This window comes from Helicoverpa zea, chromosome 1, assembly GCF_022581195.2.
Source record: "Helicoverpa zea isolate HzStark_Cry1AcR chromosome 1, ilHelZeax1.1, whole genome shotgun sequence".
Lineage (NCBI taxonomy): Eukaryota > Metazoa > Arthropoda > Insecta > Lepidoptera > Noctuidae > Helicoverpa > Helicoverpa zea.
Window position 1 is genome coordinate 12,928,429 of NC_061452.1, and position 21,696 is coordinate 12,950,124.

General features: G+C 36.9%; 1 protein-coding gene across 1 annotated transcript in view; it reads left to right on the plus strand.

The window, feature by feature from the left end:
* The window catches only part of LOC124629565 (uncharacterized transmembrane protein DDB_G0289901-like), a 43,673-nt gene that overhangs the window by 19,361 nt on the left and 2,616 nt on the right, over positions 1–21,696 (plus strand). The window contains exons 3-4 of the mRNA XM_047163012.1: positions 18,869–18,999; positions 19,986–20,080. Of these exons, the coding sequence (XP_047018968.1) occupies positions 18,869–18,992 (124 nt within the window). The 3' untranslated portion in view covers positions 18,993–18,999; positions 19,986–20,080. The remainder of the gene's footprint in view (positions 1–18,868; positions 19,000–19,985; positions 20,081–21,696) is intronic.

Below are 21,696 nucleotides of genomic sequence, written 5' to 3' on the forward strand. Positions count from 1 at the left end.
CTATTTTCTCTTTTTGTCTAATTTGGGCTTAACAATTGCAAAAATTCTTGATCTTCCCAAGAAAAATGTACCTCTCGTTATTTTGCCTAGATTAATTCTCAGTCTCAATTCTCAACTCAACTTACGATTCTCTCACTCTCAACTCTCGTTCTCAATTTACGATTTTATAAATTCTGACCACTAACATAGCCATAGCGAAACTGATGAATACCGAAGCTAGCCGTATTGCCAACTCGTATGTAAAATCGATGCACGGAAAAGTGACTTCAATCTAAAGAGCAATCGATATTAGATTAGTTCAATTAGTTCTTCGAATGCATTAACAGACAGCCTTGCAAACAATGGCTGTATGCGTCATTGTATTCAGAGACTAATGGGTTTCCGCCATATGTCAGGATCGTATGAGATCTCACCATCTGTTCAGAACTTATTTATTTCTGGAAAGATCGATTATCCTTGGACAGTTTGAATTATTCTGTGGTTGAGGAGACATTAAGCCCATATCAACTTCAAAGTCTTAACATTGACTTTTTACGCCCTAAACCTCGTTTAATGCCATAACCATGACCATCGCAGCTTCCATGACGCTCCCCCATGTTCACTCGAGCAAGAGATTTCTACTTTATGGTATTTAGGTATTTCCGTTTATGGAGCCATTAATGGGAATTAATAGCTACTACGTAAGCTTTAACTCATTCACAGTTATCGCAGCATTCAGTTAAGATTTTTATTTATTACATGGTCCCGTATGACTTCTTCATAAAATCCCGTCAAAATAAGGAAAGCTATTAAAATACAAAAGCACCTATCGTATTCCTAACGAGCGAAGCCATAGCAAAAGCCATTACGTTGAAAGTAATGAGCATATCTAAGCGTTGACACGCGCATGGCAACAGCAAATGTTTTGTAGTTAATTTTGAGACGGCGCGGTACGTTCAGTGCGCGGGCGCATCGCCGACGATCGCCATGTTTAACTTTATTTGCATTGGACGTGATGCATCAGGGCTGATACTATAATGTCTTAGAATATAATTGTAGTTCTGGTTTATGTTATTTTACTCTATATATCTACATATGTTAAATACTGTTCTTTGTTCATGAAGATACCTTAAATATTACAAGATTTCAAAATCAATCTTTTCAATCTTTTTTTAGTTTATGTTTCGATACTTTGCTATTGGTTTCTTTAGTTCTCGTAATTCTGTTTGTTCTATTATTTCAACTCAACAGAACAATATCTCTTAAATTTAATGACTTTTAGTAATTTTGCATGACGATGGTCTGCGATCCTTCGTCCTTACCTCAATGTTGTATCTATAATAGTTATTTGTTATACAAGAGTGCAAAGTTGCTTTTTAACCGCGGGCTCAATTTTGATGACTGAGCAAGCGAAGGATTCTAAAATTGAAACACGAGCGTAGCGAGTGTTTTAATAATTAGAATCCTGAGCGATAGCGAGGGAATCAAAAGAGCACAAGGTGAAAAATCTTTGCACTCGAGTGCAACACGTAACTTTTCATCCCACCTCATCGAGGAAATTTCTAAATGCAAAAAAAACAAAATGGCGGAGTATCAATTTAAAAAGAAGGACCTATTAAAGTTCATTTATTTGAAAACTCAGCTTAAAAATGAAACGAGGTTAAAAATCTATGTAAAAACAATAATAAAAATCACTTAATTAGTTGAATAATTATTTTAAGCAGTATTTTATTTGTTTAATATGTATTTGTTTGAAAAGTCTTATCAAGATTGTCACGATGTGTAATGTTCTAAATTCAAATCACTTTGCCGCTCTAGAGGATAAAAACGGCTTTTGCGCTCAGATATCAAAGGGTAAAACTACTCTTTCCGAGGTGGTGGGATGAAAATATATTTTACGGCGGCCATTCAATCCGTTGTATAAACTCTAGAGCAAAAAAATATATTTGTTATGATTATTGCTATCCACCATCCCTGTTATTAGGTTTCCCTGTAATTATTAGATATGATAATAAAGCGAGGTATGGCAATCAAGCAAATTGATCTTTAATAAACTTTAATGCCTGTGCTGTGTACATATTTTCTTAGGCAAATTGAGACCCTAAGTATGATACCCTCTTGAGTCTATGAAATATTATTTTCGAATATAAATCCTTGGTTTTTGGCTGATGCATCTACTTTGTCAGCCAAATAATAAGACCATTGTTTGACACAAAGATACCATCGATTTGTTCAGTCTGCATATTTTATATGTAATCCCGGTTCCCGGTTGGAGTGGTGTGATAGTTTTCCTGTGGTTGCCTGCAACAACGAAGGTAGTTAGCTTCTTATCAAAGACTATGCAAATTATATAATTGCTCCTACTTTCTCCATTTCTCCAGTTGCAAGCCCTGTGAGGATGCACCAACTATTCCGGTCCAGGGCGCTCCCGCCGCGCCTTACATGGCCACTCCCGATATAGACGTACATGTCTTTGTCCCGGCACGGGGTTATTTTCACGTCACCCGGTAACGGTAGCTCGCCTAGCTTATATGCTACTGGGGATGATGAACTTTTACTATTTTCGTATCTCCTTGGTGAATCCTTCCAGATGTGCTTTTGTTTTTTTTTTGTCATGTGCAGGCGTTGGTAAAGATTACACCTTCATATTTTGGTAGGACAGTGTGTGTCAGCAAATATCTTATAGGAAATTATTTCAGGCACCCTGATGTAACTATGGCCCACCTACTAAATTATGTTCCTCAAATTGTTTAATAGTTCTTTATTATTTCCCACTTTCACTTCGATAACACTTGTCAGCTTACACTTTTTCCATAGCTAGTATAGGGTTTTAGGAAAAATTTCTTGTTTGCTAAGAATTATAACATTACTAAGCAACTGGCATCCCTAATTAAATAAAATTATTATTTTATGTCTGAAATATTCCCCACTTGCAAAAAGACGAGGATACACACAAATTGAATTATCCTTAACCCACCGAGGCATAGCTTTTGCAGCATTTGCCTGCTTATTGTTAAACCATGATACGTGAAACGCAAATACTATCCGTGGATTCGTTACACGACGAGATGCGTGTCTCGTGACGAATGACGTCATCACAAAACGAGCCGGTGGACATCCATTCGTCAAGCTGTCTGTCACACATCGCTGCAAGCGCCAAATGTTTCATATACTGTCAAATTTTTCGCCGTGCCAAACTTTTTCTGAACATTTTTACTGCGTCAATGAGCCTAATTGGATTGTTTGTCAACCTTTGGACCCGTTTATGAAAAATTCAACATTGTTTCGCTATTTTAATTGGAATTACAAACTTTCCATTTTAAAGAAACAATCATAAAAATGTGAATTCAATATTAAATGTCAGACATGCAAACCTTGATGGCAGTGGTTGGTCGTGCCATTTACGTGGTAGTACATCGATTTTCTATTTCTATAATGTCGCCGTCCCTACGCTTTGTTGCACTGACACATGATTGAATATTCAATGTTGTTGGCGTTTTTTGCATAAAGCTTGACCACTTTGCTGTTATTATGATATTTCGTTCAGGTTTACGAAAAGTTTTTCTGAAATGGTACCTTCTTGTGAACCTAACATGTGTGGTAACAACCCAAACAGATATTTCTCTAGAATTGTTTTCTTTTCAACCATTTTTCATTGTCAATCATGCCGATATTTGTTGCCCTCGTCGTCGTGTCTTGAAACATTTTAAGCATAAAGGACCATGGGCAAAAATGTATGAAGCCTGGGCTCACCCACCAACAGAGATGAGACCAATTTGAATATACTTGTAAAGCACTAAATATAAAGATTTAAACTCATTTTTGCGAAGAATCCATTGGGTTATTTTGCTATAAATATTTTTCTCCGACCATAAATAAACTAATATTCTGCAAAAAGTAGTGCTGTTATGGCATTGTAGGTTTTGTTATTGAACACCTTTATCTAGTTTTAATTCCAGGTTTAATGTATACATAAAAAATAAAACAACTGCTAACAGTTAAAATTATTTTTGTTAACATTTCAATCAATACCAATAATAATGTCGTCTAAATATCCTGCCGGTGGATTAAATTGTGTGTGCCTGCCTAACCCTAGATACCATATTATTGAAATGATATGAGCACAACTTCCTACTGTGCGTCTACCTGTTAGACACGAGCAGTAAGGGTCATGGCACAGTATAGCGGCACCGCAACAGCACGGCGTGGACAGTCCGTGGACGATTTCTTCTTTGTGCTAGAGATGGAGTCTCCTGATGTCTCCTATGGATGTTCCTGAGTTTAAACGCCACCGACTTCTATGCCGATGCACCTAAGAATAGTTTTTTTTTTGCTTTTCAGTGTTTTTGGGAGTCGGTTTTATTTTTTTGTAAAAAGTTTTTTATTTTTGGCTTTTCAGTGACAAGCATAGTTGTCACTATTCGCATTTGTGGAAAGTTCTCATCAATACGAATAATATAAGCCCAAACACGAGGTAGTTTACATATTCAGTTGTCGAGTTCCCTCGACCTTCTCCGGTCTCCATCATCAGGTCAGCTCCAAACCTTCACTGTTGCATAGTGTTATCAAACGTACACCTCATTGTCAAGTTTTTAACCTATGCACGCCTACAATTTTCGAAAGTTGCCCTCGATTTCTCAGGGTTTTCATCATCAGATCCTGACCTGGTGATGAAGGTGGTCCCATAATCCTATCATAATCAAATCCTGCGAATTAGGTTTTATGTCATGAACAACCAAGCGCACTACGACTCCTAACAATTCTTTTTCTACAAAACCTGTTTAGGTGCATATCTTTTTTTTGCCATGGAATTGAAGGTAGTGCCCATAGTAACAATTTTAGTACAAACAAAAACCTTCACAACGGCATATGCTATAACTCTGTTGGACAATGAGCCCAATTTGACTCATGGTCCTTTCAGACTTCAACGGAGTCTACACTATGCTAACTGAATAAAGGCCTGTCTTCGTCACGAATGAAATCTTATTTCCTGAGACGTTTCAATCGCAGACTGCGAATTGGTATTAATTCTGCCTATCCCGGTATTCATCCCAATAACTTGTATTATTGAAAACACGTTGAACAACCATTTTTTCCTTGACAAACTTGATAATTCTTCTTTAAAACCCCCTAACTTTGGTATGGTGCCAAAAAAGTTTTAACTTTTTCGTGAAACCATATTCTCTTTCAATAAGAACTTGCATCGGCGATTATGGTAGGTTAAATAATAGGCATGATGACAGTAATCAAAAATCATTAAAATAATATATTTATTAAATTAAACTTGAAGCTTGGAATATAAAACGCGCATTGTTTTCTTTGTTAATAATGTGATTAATATGTATTTTTATAAAATAAAATTACGAAATAAGGCAATCCGCCATGATATCTTGAACACCAATCAGAGCTCGTGACGTCATTTCTCAAAACAACTCGCGCGAAAGCGCGCGAACGTCACATTTCGTTATTGTGAACTTCCACTGCGATCTTTGTTTTTAATTAATTAATTGTTTATAACACGAGTTATGGAGCCCGGATTTATCAAGGCAAACAGCGCTAATTTGCCTAGAATTGATATCATAATGCTGGGAAAGTTTTTGGCATCAAATAAAGATTTTTGTTCAGCTGAATTTAGAAATGTTAAAACTTCCATGTAAGTATACTAGTTTAATTAAAAAACAATGAGAGATGAAACCTAACCTCGAAATAGTTATTTACATTATAAACTATGCTAGAATCTAGAGAACTATGTAATAACATACATCAAAGTGATTTTCACAAAAAAAAAGTTGTACCCTGGGCAATATTGCTTTTGAATCTCGCCTTGCAAATTTAAGCCACTTGTTTCGTATTTTTTTATTGTGAGGAACGTACACAAATAACTTATCAGGAGTTGTTTTGGATGTGTTCTTACACTGGGGGACCCCACAACACCTATGCACTTTCGAATTCATATTTAATAACACAAAAAACTTAATTATTGCACGAGCGTTGTTTACTTGCGTCTTGTAATTTCAGTCGTGACGTCACAAGTGACGACATGACACTGACAAGCGTTTTCGCGCCGGATTCAAAGTGGACGGAGAAAAATGCAATTATTTGATAAAAAAACTTCGCATTTTCTTAAAATTAATAATTTTTCATATAAAATAGACGTATACCTACATCATACAAAGGAATTTAAAAATTTGTCATCATGCCTATTACAGATCCGTAGTCTGCGGATTTTCGCAGCCATGTTAATGTTCTGTCTAAAAGTTATTAGGTAGATACAGAGTCAGGGCATCCCACAAACCCCAGTCGAGTCAGGGTCCAATTATTTGTTCGTAAGCGAAGGCGTGAGTGGGTATAGCAAAATGTATATCATTTGGAAGTCTCGGCTATCCCGCCGCGACAAATCGCTGCTTCCCGCCTCCTTCATTATTTCTTGCAAATACAATAACCCTGGGCTATTCTTGTCTCTCAGATTTTTGCTAAGACAGGATAAAAGGCATAACAACAATTTAGGAAAAAATATAGTAGACCCAATAGTTTATTTCAGAAAATCAAAAGAACATAATATGACTGTTTAGGCGAAGTGTTTAATACGTCATATTTTCCATTCCCTCATTGAAATATTTGGCATAAATCCTGAAATGTTGTTAGACAAACTATTAACAGCCTCAACCGCAAATATGGTCAGTTATTCAGTATCCACATACCCATTCAAACCTGTATCAATAAATCGGAACCTTTTCAAGTATTTCCCGCAATAGTTGCAGAATGCATCCATCCCGTTGTCTGTGGGCGGATATCGTTACAAATGCGCATAATGTACTCGTTAGACTCCGTCCGTTACTGATTTAGTAACAAAACCAATCACACTGTGAAGAGCGCAGAAGTTTCATTCAAATACTGCTATTGCCAAAATTAAATATCTATCCGAAAAAAGCACAGCTCTCCAAGACCAAGAGGAAGGCATATGGATGCGAAGAAGTATAGAGGATCAAGAGTCCATCAGAGCCCATTGAGGGGCATTGGGTCTCTCCCAAATCTCTCAGCTCAATCCTCATCTACAGACTTACCAAGAGCTGCATGGTTGCTTTACTCACATTGCTTTGAAAGATTTTGTTATGCTGAGCCCTCTGTAGTTATCATTGACTGCATTTATCGTTTTTGTCACAACACAGTCAAGTTTCAAGCTAGCAGGCTCTCTTCGTAGAGCTGATCCCTTTTCAAACTGACTCATCTTATTCTATCCCTCATTGTTCTTCTGGAATTTCTTAACTGAATTCTGCTTGACAAAACGCAAAGCCGTGGGCGTGCCGATACCGGCGGCTCGTTCCCTGCCTATTATGCTCAAATTCACTGCGAATTCCAGTAGGCCATGCTTTGATCGTAATCATTGATGTACGTTGTACGATAAACCTTCATTCGCTTTACGATAATTGCACTCTGTGTTCGAGGTGTTTTAAATAGGATTTGTCAATTTGCGAGAGGATTTAAGTGGTCCTTGATGGTTGTAATGTGAATTAGATTTTGTGTCAGACTGGGCGGTAATCCTTTGATACTGTCGGGCCAGTTTTCAAATGGAATTCAGATGCTGTTAAATTGGTTATAGGCATAACATTGAGGTCACCATGTCTACATATTTTTCATTTTCTTCATAATTTTCAAAATATTTCGTATATCTGTAAGTTTTAATGTTTCATCTTTCCTTCTAAGTTACCCTGGCAATTATTCACCGTCCATAACAAATCAATTAGGACAGGACAGCGGAATATTTTGCATCATGCAATCTTCCGTCTTGCTTACCTACATTTCAGTTCATATCTAATTAAAATCCATTGTGATTCATTGCAGGGATGACTAACACTAACTTATATACTCAAGTGTTCTTTAAAAGGCGATGATGACACTTTACTATGATTGTTACGAGATTTACAGACAGACTTGTTAGATCTAGATCGGAGAGTACGGAAAGATGAGAGGAGATGCCATAATGCAGGTAGGTCAGGCGCGTTCTTCTAGGTCAAATACTTACGGTTTACATGATCAAAATGATACGAGTTCTTTGAAACATCTGTCAACGATTTTTGATATTAAAAGAATGATCCAGTACAAAGAAGGCGTATAAGGGCGAAGACAGCAATGTTCGTCGTCCCCTGCACACCCGCATTTTAGCGCGCTACTTTTTTAGGATATTTTCCGCTATGACGCCTCCGCTAGTCATTTTGTTCTCCATGGTATAGATACTCGTGATACTATGTACGAATATATGTTCGTGGCGTAAGTTAGTGTCGTTGCACTTGTTGCAAATGTGTTGCATCTGCATTGCTGGGAGATTAGCCAAATGTTTCGAATTTTGTGGGACTCGCTTTTGATTGGTATTGAATTTTTTATTCAGGTCAGGTTTTTTTTAAATGTTGTTCTTTGGAGTAGATATAAAAGTGATTGCTAGAAAAAATTATACTTCGAGTACCTACCTACCTACTTAGGTACTAAAAGCACTTAGACCCGGTTGTTGGAAGCTCGGTTACGTCAAGGTTAGGGTTAAATTCTAGTTACAGTAAAATTAACAGAGTTTACATTCAAAAAGCGTTGTTAAAACTTCATAATAAAAATTTCAAATTAACCGTGTTCAAAATTGACAACGGTAAAATTTTAACTTTAACTTCACGGTAACCTACGAACAACCGGGCCTTAGATATTTTTGTTTTTATCACGTTATTTTACTTGTGTTAAGGTAAAACTATAGCTGTTGAAAAAATAACAAGCTTGTTGACGCACTAATTCTTTCAGAAATAACCGTGTTTTAAACGCAACTCGTGTTGTAATAACAAATGCTTATTTTCACCTTCCTACGTCAATTAACCACAAAAATAGATCGTAATCTCTCGAAAGCTTTAATATCAACACTTTAGATTAGGTTTAATGCATAAAGGACAATGCCAGGGTGTGGGCTCAAAGTTTGCCCAGCAGTGGGAGTAGTTTCAGCTGGTTCCATAGTGCACTCTGAACACAAAATCCAAATATTTTTGAAATCGGTCCCAGAGGTCCCGAGAAAAACCGGTTCAAATGGTCTCCATAGATAGTCACTTAACAAAGCCTGAGCCATTTGCCCAGTAGTGAAAGTGGTGGAAATTCGTTCTTTACTGCACTGTTAACACGAAATCCAAATATTTTTGAAATCGGTCCCAGAGGTCCCGAGAAAAACCGGTTCAAATGTTAAACTTGATCAGTCACTTTATAAAGTCCAAGCCATTTGCCCAGTAGTGGGAATGGTTAGAATAGGTTCTTTACTTCACTCTTAAGATGGAATCCAAATATTTTGGAAATCGGTCCCAGAGGTCCCGAGAAAAACCGGTTCAAATGCTAAACTTGATCAGTCACTTTATAAAGTCCAAGCCATTTGCCCAGTAGTGGGAATGGTTAGAATAGGTTCTTTACTTCACTCTTAAGACGGAATCCAAATATTTTTGAAATCGGTCCCAGAGGTCCCGAGAAAAACCGGTTCAAATGTTAAACTTGAACAGTCACTTTATAAAGCCCAAGCCATTTGCCCAGTAGTGGGAATGGTTAGAATAGGTTCTTTACTTCACTCTTAAGACGGAATCCAAATATTTTTGAAATCGGTCCCAGAGGTCCCGAGAAAACCCGGTTCTAATGTCCAACTTGAACAGTCAGTTTATGAAGCCCAAGCCATTTGCCCAGTAGTGGGAATGATTAAAATAGGTTTTTTACTTCACTCTTAAGACGGAATCCAAATATTTTTGAAATCGGTCCCAGAGGTCCCGAGAAAAACCAGTTCTAATGTTAGCCAGCCATTGTTAGCAAGCCATTTTAAGCAGCCACAAACCTAACAACCTCTTTTCTTGATAGATAGAGATATATATATCAGATAGATAGTGGTTTCACTGTTAACAGGATAAAAAAAAAAAAAAAAAAACAGAAATAGACGTTTAAAGGTAATTGTTGTTTCTCTTGCTTTTCAGTCTCTATCTACCACAATCAGTCCTAAGTTCGAGTAGCGTCATGCAATTAATATCCTTAATGGCAATGGAAAAATCTTATCAAGACGAATAAAATAAGCTCAAACACGAGGTAGTAAATAGATACCGTTGAGGAGTTCCCTCGTCTCACTGTCGTCTCCATCGTCAGGTCAGGTCTTAACCTCCACAGTTTTGTGGTGTCGGAGACATATACCCGATTGACAAGTTTTTATTCGATATGTGCTTACAATTTCCGAGAGTTCCATAATGTTTTAAGGTTTCTATCACCAGACCCTGGACCCTGGAACTATTTGGAAAGTAAATCCTTTTAAACAATAAAATGATTGTTTAAATCGGTTGGTAAACGACGGAGTTATGCACGTACTTACGTAAAAAGAATACAAACGAACTGAGAAACTCCTCCATTTTTTGAAGTCGGTAAAAAAAAATCTCGTTCAATACCTCGTATTTGTCGATTAATATTATAATGCATTTCAATTAAGGTAATAAAAGTGGAATAGTTAAGAGTTCGTAAGCATATTTTTCGTAGTATTGAATAAGAGTCAAACCAGTTTTTCTCAGCACTCCTGGGATAGATTTCGAAATATTTCGGTCTGGGACCTATTATAAGCCTATGGAACATAATACACTATGCAGTTACTGTGGGCAACTCTTGAGCCCAACTTCCATACAAAGAATAGCATTGTCCTTTGATAACGGAACAGTTTTTTTTTAATTACTTTATATACCTAGTCTATAATACAGGGAGATTTAGAATGCAAAACATTATTTTGGTTATGACTGAAAAACTTAAAAAAAAAAGTTAGGCTTACCCTGTTAGGTAAATAGCGATACAATCTAAAATTACCTAAGATACACTCAATCTATACCTACTTATAATAAATCTGTAGAGAGGTCAATTCTGTACATTAAATATATTTCCAAAATATCTACCAGAGGGTGATTAGTGATCGATACTGATGCCAAAAATGCAATCAGTAAAATTTTTGTCTATCTATCTGTCTTTCTGTCTGTCTGTCTGTCTGTCTGTCTGTCTGTCTGTCTGTATGTTCGTTATGGAAACAACAACTACTCGACGGATTTTAACGAAACTTGGCACAAATAGTCTTCATACTCCTGGGCAGGTTATAGGATACTTTTCATTACGCTAATAGGAGCAGAGCAGTGATGGGAAATGTTGGGAAAACGGGAGAAGTTACTCCATTTTTTAAGCTTCCGTCACGTGTGCAGCCTTAGTGGTTAAAGCTAAGTAGTAATAGGCTAGGTACGCATAGATTTAGATAATTGGATAGGCTGGTGATTATTATTTCTTCCTCTCTTTGCACAAAGTCGGAATCTAACGCGGACGAAGTCGCTGGCAGAAGCTAGTTATACATAAATCTCTCTGCAATAAATATGTATCCAGAAAAATATTACTGTGTCTAAGCATTGAGTATCTCTGAAATGAACTCGAAACTCTAAATCACTTGTTAAATATTTTCAGTTTTAGTTCTTTTCTCGAGATACTTATAAGTAATAGGGACCACATTACTAAACCATTGTTCAATCTGTAATTTCGTAAAATTGCATAGAGAAGGTACACGAAAAATAGCGGAAGAATATTTTTGTAGTGTATTTGTAGTACGCAATTACTAGGCGATGTTAGGTTAGGAGCATTTATGACTTGTCGTCTCTGGGCCTAAAATCCCGCTATCCACCTGAAAGCCGGCGACTACGCGGGGTTGTTGCACTTACATGCCGATCGGGCGGCGCGCACGCAAATAGATGCGCTTGCGTCCCGAGACGACGGAGCCCAGTTTAGTTCACTACGGCTTTATGCTAGATTAATATTCTAGCTCTTCCGGGATCCTTAGTCACTCACGGTGGGTTTTTATAACCTGTCTATCCGTTGTTTACGATTAGAGATTAAAAGACATCATTCTAGGAGGTAGATACTTAATTTCAAAATTCATAGATTCATTCATGAACAACGGATAGATAGGGAGAATTTCACTGTATAGCTACTTTGTCTAGTGTACTATCTGAATTCCAAGATTATTGGCATTCCTGTAAAGTCCAGTTACCAAACTTTTTTTCTGCGGAACACTAATAAACAAATTAAAAGCTAATGCAATATTAGATAATGCCCTATTGGAAAGCTGCAACCATAAATGCTTAAACTGATGCATGAATTCCACTAATAGATATTCAAATGATGCGATTTTACTCACTTGGCTTAGTCCTAATAATCCTAAACTTCTAGGTAAATACTTACGTGAGAGTGTGTAGGTATGTGTTGTCTAGTGCACATAAATATATCGTTGAATGCGTCTGCGCGGGATAACAGCAGGAAATGTGGCATCAAGATAGAATTACATTTATTTTATTCCACAAGTATGCAGAATTATGATATCTTGTAACTTTGTGGCCTGTTTATTTATAAAAAGATCTTTAAAGATTTTTGATTTGAAAATAAAAATTTTGAGTTTATCAATGTTCACAATGAATGTTGATGTACGTTTATTGCAGCAACTGTATAAAGTGTTTCAGCAAAAAATGTCCGTTCAGAAACTTAATCTTCGACTATAAAGTTTCCAATGTCTGGCTTTATAAGATTTATTATGTGCCAATAGTAAAACAATACGAAAATCCAATGATTGACTATGTATACCCTTCAGCTCTTCAGCACAAAAAAGTTCTTAATAACTTCTCAGATATCAAAAGATTTGTCTTTGTATATGTTCGAAATTCGAACCAAATCAGCTGACGCAAATCGGTAACCCATTTAAATAAATAAAACTATTTCTCTAGGTAACTGTAACGAAAGATAATAAACCGTTTGAAAATATAACACTTGTTTTTAGAGTTCGGATGTGAATATAAATCTGACATCAAAGATTCTTCAACGGTCAATACTGGCCTATAGCCAAGACGGGTGAGGAATATTATGCTTATTGTCTCTGCCACTTACCAACTTTTTCGCGCGTAAATTTTGGCTGATAATTAGAACTGGGGCCCGATTCTCCTAAGTTAATAATGTCAAAATCTAATAGAAATCGAATCGCAATATGATCGTAATAGGAGTTTTAACCATATCGGGCATTCTGCTACTAATAAAAGACCAATCGTATTCGATTGACATTTGATTGGTTTGCGATTGGTCTGCTATTTTGGTGATTTTGGTTTATACGGTAGTTTGCTCTACAATCATATTGCAATAGTTAATCATTTGCAGACAAAATGATTCATTATTGAATGACAGAAAAGGATAAAAACGTTTATTTCAAAGAAAAAATAGCGGAATGCCACATACGCTTCAATCGTAATCGAGTCGGGATTGGATCTCAGTCGAATCGAGTCGAACGTCAATCGAAGGCCGCTTAAGTAAAATTAGGAGAATCGGGCCCCTGTCATCTGCTAGGAAAAATATTATTAAGCTTGTTGTAATTGAATGATCAAATAATCAATTCTTTGAATAAAATCCAATGCAACGAATAAAAACATATCACTTTTCTTTTAAGTACCTATAGTATATCTGTGGTATCTTCAAATTATACGAATACAAACGATCATGAAAGTTAAAAAAAAATAATCCTTCAATGTTCAAGTCACACTTTATTGCGACGAACTTAAATAGCTGACCACGCACATACTTGAATGAATGAATGTGTAACTAATGAATGAATGCAAGGATGAGGAAGTACACAATTCTTGCTGGCATCTGCAGGAATGTTGTGTATTTTGCAATACGCCTTCGTACAGCTATATTGAAATAAACGGTTGAACACGTCACTGAACGTAATGGATGGCCGGAGTACATCCTGCGTCGTACGGATGGGTGTACTCCTGCGCATGTTGGGCTATCACATAAATCTGATCATCGTTTTGAATTGAGAATTTTGGTGGTTACCTATTTGAGTAGAATAGGGATTGAATATTTGCAAGTGTTGGTACAGTACTATTATCCGATTGGTTCATTTTAAGGGAGCACGTTATCCACAACATCTTGGGTTCTCCAGCTCAATCGGTCGATTTTCACCTTTCTCTAGACAAATTTCGAATACACTACTAGACATCTATTTTCTATGCACACCTTCTTTGACGCATCATCAATTCCTATTTTATACAACTTACTTTTGCGGAGAATATTTTTGGGCAGGAACAGCCCTATTTATTGAGTTACAATTTCTTCTAAAAACTCATTCCTCGCAACTGCAGCAGCTACCAACAAAGATGATAGATTGGAGGATAGAATTTCATTATTGCAAATACTGTACACACCAAAACACCACAGCAGAGTAATATACATTAGCCCCGAGGACACGGTGGACCACACAGTCCAGGTGTGCCCCGCATGGGAGGGGCACCGCCGGGTCCTCGTCGAGGCTTTGGGCGGCGGCGACCTCTCGCGTCCGGCCCTGGTTCAGGCCATGGTCCGGGGCGAGAGGGAATGGGATGCCGTCGCCTCCTTCTGCGAAGCGGTCATGCTCGAGAAGGAGGAGGCGGAACGCCAGAGAGTTCGCACCTCTCATCCCGGCCGCCGCGCTGGACCAGGTAGACACCATGGGCGCCGGGTGTCGCGAGATGACTCCCGGCCACCGTAGGCGTGGGTCTGTGGGCGGTGAGTTCGGGTGGCTCATCGTCCCTCTGTCTTCCTAGACGACAGACCCGTGTCGACGGCGCGCGTTGTTCCACGCGCTCCTCCAAGAGACGTCAGCAACCCCAGCGGGGCCCAGCAGGGCCAAGGCCTGCCGGGGCTGCGGGTTGTTCGAAAGAGATACCGCGGCCCTGGTACATAAAAGGCCTATGACGGAACACGACGATTTTAGTCAGTAAGAGTCTGACACTCCCTCACCGCTGCTAACCCACAGCGGGAGGGGTCATTTGATGATTTTACGTCGATAAAAAAAAAAAAAAAAAAAAAAAAAGAGTAATATACATTTACTGGAACCCATTCAAGTATTTATGTGCAATATCTTTACTTTGTAATCAACAGTAAAGTTCTGACATTGTTAGGGCCACAGAACAAGATTGCATCTGTTCTCCCTGGTATGTTTAATGCAAGGAATGCAAGTATTTATCTACAATACCGGTACATTATGGCCTAGGGGTCCAGAAATGCTAATCTGTACTTGAAACTGCTAAGTGCGCGATTTCACATGGTGATAAATTAATAACGGGTTTCAGTTACTACCAAATTGCAAAAAAAATAAGATGCTAAAATGTAAAAAAAAGAGTAAGCTATATTTATTTTAATTTGATTTTGATTACTATACAAAAAGTATGTTGGCTACAATGGTTATGTTGGTCGTTCTATTTCACAGTTTATAGCGTGATAAGTCCTTCAATTCGTTTTTCTAAGAACGATCACGTATTCTATTGGCTATTCTCTTTTAATTGATTGATCAATAAACTATTAATGCAAGTTAAGAGTTGTAAAGAGTTCTTTTTGTCTCTTATTTTTATTTTTTTCAATTTTTTTTTTTATTATTACCAATTTTATTTCTTTATTGAGAAAATCGGTTGTTGACAACATTTTTCAAAGGAAGCGGAATTTTTGTTGCTCTTTGATCCACATAAAATAAAGTCAGTAGTGTAAATAATTTCATAATAACTTGGATACACTCCAAAGCTATTAATAGTGCATTAAAATCAGCTGATTGTTGCTAACCCAACCGCGGCAACGTTATTGCGTTTACAATGCCAATAGTAATGCTGTTGGCTTGAACCCGTATCCCCATCACGTAAACAAGATATTTCAATCTCTTTCAATGCTACTCTATCAATAAAACGAGTAAAGTATCTTTTTTTTTGTTTTGTTTTCCCTATGATGTTTTTTTTCTAAGGTATGTAATTTTTTTTCTTCTACATATTTTTTTGTTATTGTTTTGCGAAATTTTTAAAATGCAGATACTCTAATTAATATTTCGTTTACAGAGTTCCAATTCTCGAACGCCGAAGGAGACTCTTATATTGCCCATGCAGAAGTTCCGACAATCCCCCGAAGGACTGTATGATTGGAGCGGAAGGTGAGGGAAATGGCGCGACTGAGCCTAAAGAAAATAATGGGTCAGCTAAAGAACAGAGTAACGGGTCAGCTAAAGAAAAGAGTAACGGGGTAGCTCAAGAAAAGAATAACGGGTCAGCTAAAGAAAAAGGCAGTGTACCTGAGTCCAAACGAAATAGTATCGTGTCTGAGTCTAAAGATACTGCTCCTCAGAAGTCAGCAGTACCCAAGCAACCTTCTCTAGGCTCCGTAAACGATTCAGAGGAACTCAAGGACGCGGTTGACACGGTCGTAAATACGGCTGGTGGGGACGATATTTTCGATGAAATCGACGAAGCAGGTGATGACGAGGATGACTAGAAGATGACTGATGATATTTTGATATAAAATACACTTAACTTTTTACGAGATACACACTTTTCTTTTTTTAAAGATACATATTATTATTTTACTATTCTTGTTAGCAGTTTTTGAGGAGGGTTTTGTTGTATTAAATGTTTTACATTATTAGGTACAAGGCATGGTTTTATTTCTGACCTACATTACGTTCAGTTTCCACAGCAATTGCAGTTTTCCTGATAACAAACATTGGAAATTCAATATCGTATCGCATTGCTTTGACTGTGGAAATGTAAACATATTTCAAAACGACAACTGAAATTTAACCGTATTACTAGAACATTTAGTTTTAAAACGCTTTGAAACCGATGATTTATAGGACTTTTCTTTCCATGGCTGCTTGATTGCAAAATCAGTATTGACAATCGAAATTGTACTTTATTTCTTAAAGACTAAAGTATGATTTTGTGTGAAGCTGTTGTTTTTGCATATTACAGCATATATCCTAACAACATTTTGCATTTAGCGCATGTTTGTCTGTTCGTTTGTTAGCACTGTGTGACTGATGTGCTAATTCGGTTACTCGCCGACGACTTATTAGTGAAATTTATTTACTGACTAGCCATTTAGGTTATGACAGAATTTAATTTGCTTTGAAACAGACCCCTTCCGTATTCCTTTGATAATAAGTGTAAGTACATGGTCTAATATTTTCTCTGTCTAGTGATAGTAGCTGGAATAATGGTTTCGTTTGGTTCGGAACATTAGTATCTATAATTTTTTCGAGGAAAACAAAAAAAATGGATTCCGTAGTTATTAATCACCTCGTTTTCACCTGTGACCTGGTGGATCGGTCAGTGGGTCGTCTTAGGAGCGGAGTCCCATCACCCAAATAAAAGGGAGCCTACGTCCGTCTCAAAGATACCACCGAACTCTCGCACTCGGACTCTCATATCATTGGGATTGGGAAGAACTGGGCGAAAAGTTTATAACTCTTTAGGCACCATTAAATGGAATAATACCAACATCACGTGCATCGATGCGCTCATGAAAAACAAGCCACTTCACACATCAGTGTGTATGAATCAAACTACAAATAAAGTATGAACCAGACGTCTGCCATCCTAGCGGTCACTGTCAAGTTCAAAGACAAATATCGTATTACTTTTGTATGGAATTATATCTGTCATAATTTGTAATTTGATAGGTTGATATGCATTTGTGATGTTTAGTATTGCATTTTTATCACATTATATGTAACTTTTAGGAAATTGTTTTTTGCCCTAACCGGATTGTGTCTTTAAGCATCGATTATTTTCTTTTTATTTCCTTGACAAGGTGTTTTAAGTACCTCTATTATTTATATTTTTTCCTGATATTTAAAACTTAATTTGTTTCCTACAAACTTAAATTCGCAGACAAGTCCATAAGCTATAGTACCTATTATAAACAGTAGACTATGTTCTCTCTCAGGCCTTATCTTGTGTAAAAGACTAGGTACATATAAATGAGTTTTGGCGTGAAAGCATTACAGACAGACGGCATTGTTACGCTATAATATTAACAAGGATAATATACAAGTACCTATACTTGCATTGTAGCCTCATTAGTCATACCATTATTTATTCATTAATATTTTCCGCTATAACTTCAACATGTAAATACTTAATTAACAATGACCATAAATAAATAATCTAATTATTGTGTTGTACGTATAAATCGGACAATGACTCCTGCGTCAATATTTCCTACACAAAGCGGATACTGATGCAAGAATAATATTTTTTAAAATTAAATATTGTCTACAATAACATTGCTATTGATTATACTTTAGAGCTGGGCAATCTGGTCTGTATTAAATACTCTATAACACTTCCAAGTTCTGTGCGGATCTAGCATACCCACTCCTAAATAAACTAAGGGTTGGTTGCACCATGTAAATTGTTATTTTTTTGTAAATTTGTTATTGTTTGGTTATCCTTCCAGTTACTTGGTGGAACCCACCTACAGTTTTCTAAGAGAAATCTTGATAATTGCACCGTAGCCCAGCTGAAGCATAGTGCTAAGAAAACTCGTTAACGGCTTCCAGTGCATTGTATGCGCAGCTGGCGCCAAACAAATATTTACTTAATGCACTTTCCAAGGAAAAGTTGCCAGTATGAACAATATTTGCTGAAACTGTAGCGTCGTTTAGGAGCCATATTACGAATCAGTATTCTAGAACAATCCTCAAGTATTCAGATTCAGATCTGTGCTCATTAAAATGTCTATCTAGAATACTAGTCTAAGTTTTTTGTTGTAGGTGATGATAATGATTGTAAAGACCTCATTGAAAAATGATATGTCTTAAATACTGTTAATTGCGAATACAGAATGACGTACTTATTTTACGCAAGGTACGCCTTTTTTAGATTTTCAAAATGAGCTTGACTGAATTTTTGTATGCACAATGAATCTGCCTGACAGTGGGACAATAAAAGGCTGAGCATGACGATGGGTTAAACGGTGTACCTGTAGCGATAGCTAAGAGTTGACTCTTTCGACTGAATTTTTTTTTATTTATTTTTGCTAGGGGTTGGTTACCTGCGCCACCTCCGCCTGCTGCCGCAGCGCCTCCACCAGGCCCCCCAGGGCCTCCCCCACCCGTGCAACCCAAGCCTTTACCGCAACTACCACTGCCTGACACCAGAGGCTGACCAGAAGGTACGTCATCGTCATCGTTGCAGCCAATAAATGTCCACCGCTGGTCAATGGCTTCCCATAGGTTAGGGGGATAGATGGATCCCATGGGCATGCGTGTTGGTGAGCCCAGTGTAAGATATTTTTAGCTTCAAAGTGGCTGCTGCACATCTCCGAGCAATTAATATCCCACTTTGGTACTGTCTGCTGGTTTTACGGCCATAAGTTGGTCACAAGGTTTGTACGTTAACTTGGCCCCTCACAAAATATGCCTCCAAAGCATTTGCCTGGTGAAGTCTGGCAAATGTCTGTCCTTAGTTATCTAAGAAGGCCGTTTAAGTTGAAGCTTCTTGAGCAGCGGCTAGGACCAAGCAAATGTTATGAAGATTGTGTAGGTTCTTTGGCAAAATAAACTGATGATCTGCGAAAGGCCGTAAATAATTCGTCAGCCAAAAGTCCAAGAAAATTATGAGTTTGAAGAGATGTGATTTTAAAAGAAGATTTCTATGTTATGGTCTGTTGATTGCAAGGGCATCTGACCATTAGGTACTGGAAGTCCTTTTTTACTTTTTGTAAAAGTGAACAGCTATGCATCAGCACCTGACTAAAACGATAAAAGATAAAGATAAAGATAAGATAAAAGATTGTTTATTTGTTCAAAACATGAGTATGCAGTACAAACAGGTTTGCAAAGCAGGGTGTTACATAAAAAAATCAAAGTTCTAGCATGTTTTGCCCACAAAAGTTAAATAAAAGATAATGAAATAATTTTAAAAATATGAAAAGTAAATTAAACTAAGATATAGACTAGATTGGTATTACTTATTTAAAAATTCGTTAACATTATAAAAAAGTTTTCTATTAAATATTTTTTTAAATGAAATTTAAATTTTGAAAGCAGGAATTGAAATATGACATTTCTATCCCCCTTAATATCTAGTCTGTTCATCTGTTTGTTTCTAAAGCGTTTTTACTGAGAGCAGGTTAAATAATACAATTATCATTTTTAGATAATGGTGTGTTGAAGAATGTCTTGGTGTCGACAAAACCTTGGTGTTTAATACCATGAGCTGAAACTTCGTTAATAGGAATGTTATCGAAAAAGGTAACTAAACTATACAATTTTTTGTTTAAGTAATTGTTTCGACCAAGCTCCAAAACTACTGAAATCGACTTGAAAAATTGTTTCATTGTTGGAAAGCTAAACTCTTCCCTTAGTAACATAGGCTATATTTTATCCCAGTACGGTCAACAGTTCCCGTGGGACGCGGCTGGTTTTATAATATAAGAACATTTACACACTAATCCACAAGAAAATTTATTAGCTATTTGGAACAGGGTTTTCCTTCATCCAAATTATGAAGTAGTATTAGCGATATTTTAAATATTTGTATTTCACATATCTAATGATGGATCTCCTTGAGTATTTTAAAGAAAATATGTATAACGTTATGTAAACTGTTTTATGGCGTACGTGATCTTAGCGGCATCTGAGACAAGTTGGTACTTATTATAATTCAGTGTAAAATGTATGACAAATGATTATTCAAATGTTTTCCTACACGGGCTTGGGCTTAGGCAACTAGTTTTTTCGTCATGTTTTACCTGTACTTAGATGATTTGGTGTTTCATCATCTATTGTTTTTACATAATGTATATAAACATTATAATAATATTTATATAGGTAAGTAGTTCCCCTATAGCAACAGCTTCCGTGCTCGTGTTCTGAATTTCGTCATAATGATTGTGAGATTTTATTGAGGAATTTCCATCTTCCTAATTCCGTTAGTCAATAGAACAGGTAAGTACATTCTAACTATCTTGCTTGAATTTACAACAACTGTTCTAACTATACATGCTCCGTTTGGTCGTGTCACATTCGATTTTGCGTAGAAAGCTGATGAAAAATAAAAAGTTGGAAAAACTTCAGTTGAGAAATCTATTAAGTACTTAGCAAGAAATCTCCGTAACGAAATGGCAAGCGATTCTTATTCGGCGGTAAACAATTCTATTGACGATCAGCGGCGCGCTCATCTTAGCCATAGCCAGCGACTGATGACGCATGCGCTCCGGCCCCTCGGCCAATAGGGGCTCGGCTCGACACGTCAAACGTCAACACACACAGATGATTTATTACAACAATCATCGACAAAAAACTGCGCTAAACTCTGAGTTTTATTCACTTAACAACATGTTATGTAAATCGGTATTTCGGTTTTCATTGCGTAAAGATCATAAATAATACTGTTGTAATATATTGTAGAACAGTTTCATAAAATAGCACTAACATAATATGTTCTGCCGTTTTCAAAACTGTATACATGCACATCCATCGCTCACTCGCCCACATCGCCGAGAAAACTCATACTTTTCAGACCTAAAAATTAAATCAAACCAAAAATGGCTGAATAAAAACATGTACTAGCCACAATATTTTAAAGATAGTAGCACCTTGCCCAAAGAGCTATTTCATTTACAAAGAAAATTTGAAAGGAATTATAGCTACCATATCGAATAAGTTCGCAGTTTGACTTATTCGTAACTAACCGCTATTTGTCATTTACAATTTCTAGGAATCATGATCAACACAATTTACTGTTTAAGCACTGTAAAAATTGATTCTCTTTGTCACCCAAAACTGTAAAAACCATTTATTTAATAGCGTTTCGTTTTGTTGCAAAATTCTAAAAACTGGCATTTTTCTAATTTCCTTTCTTTATA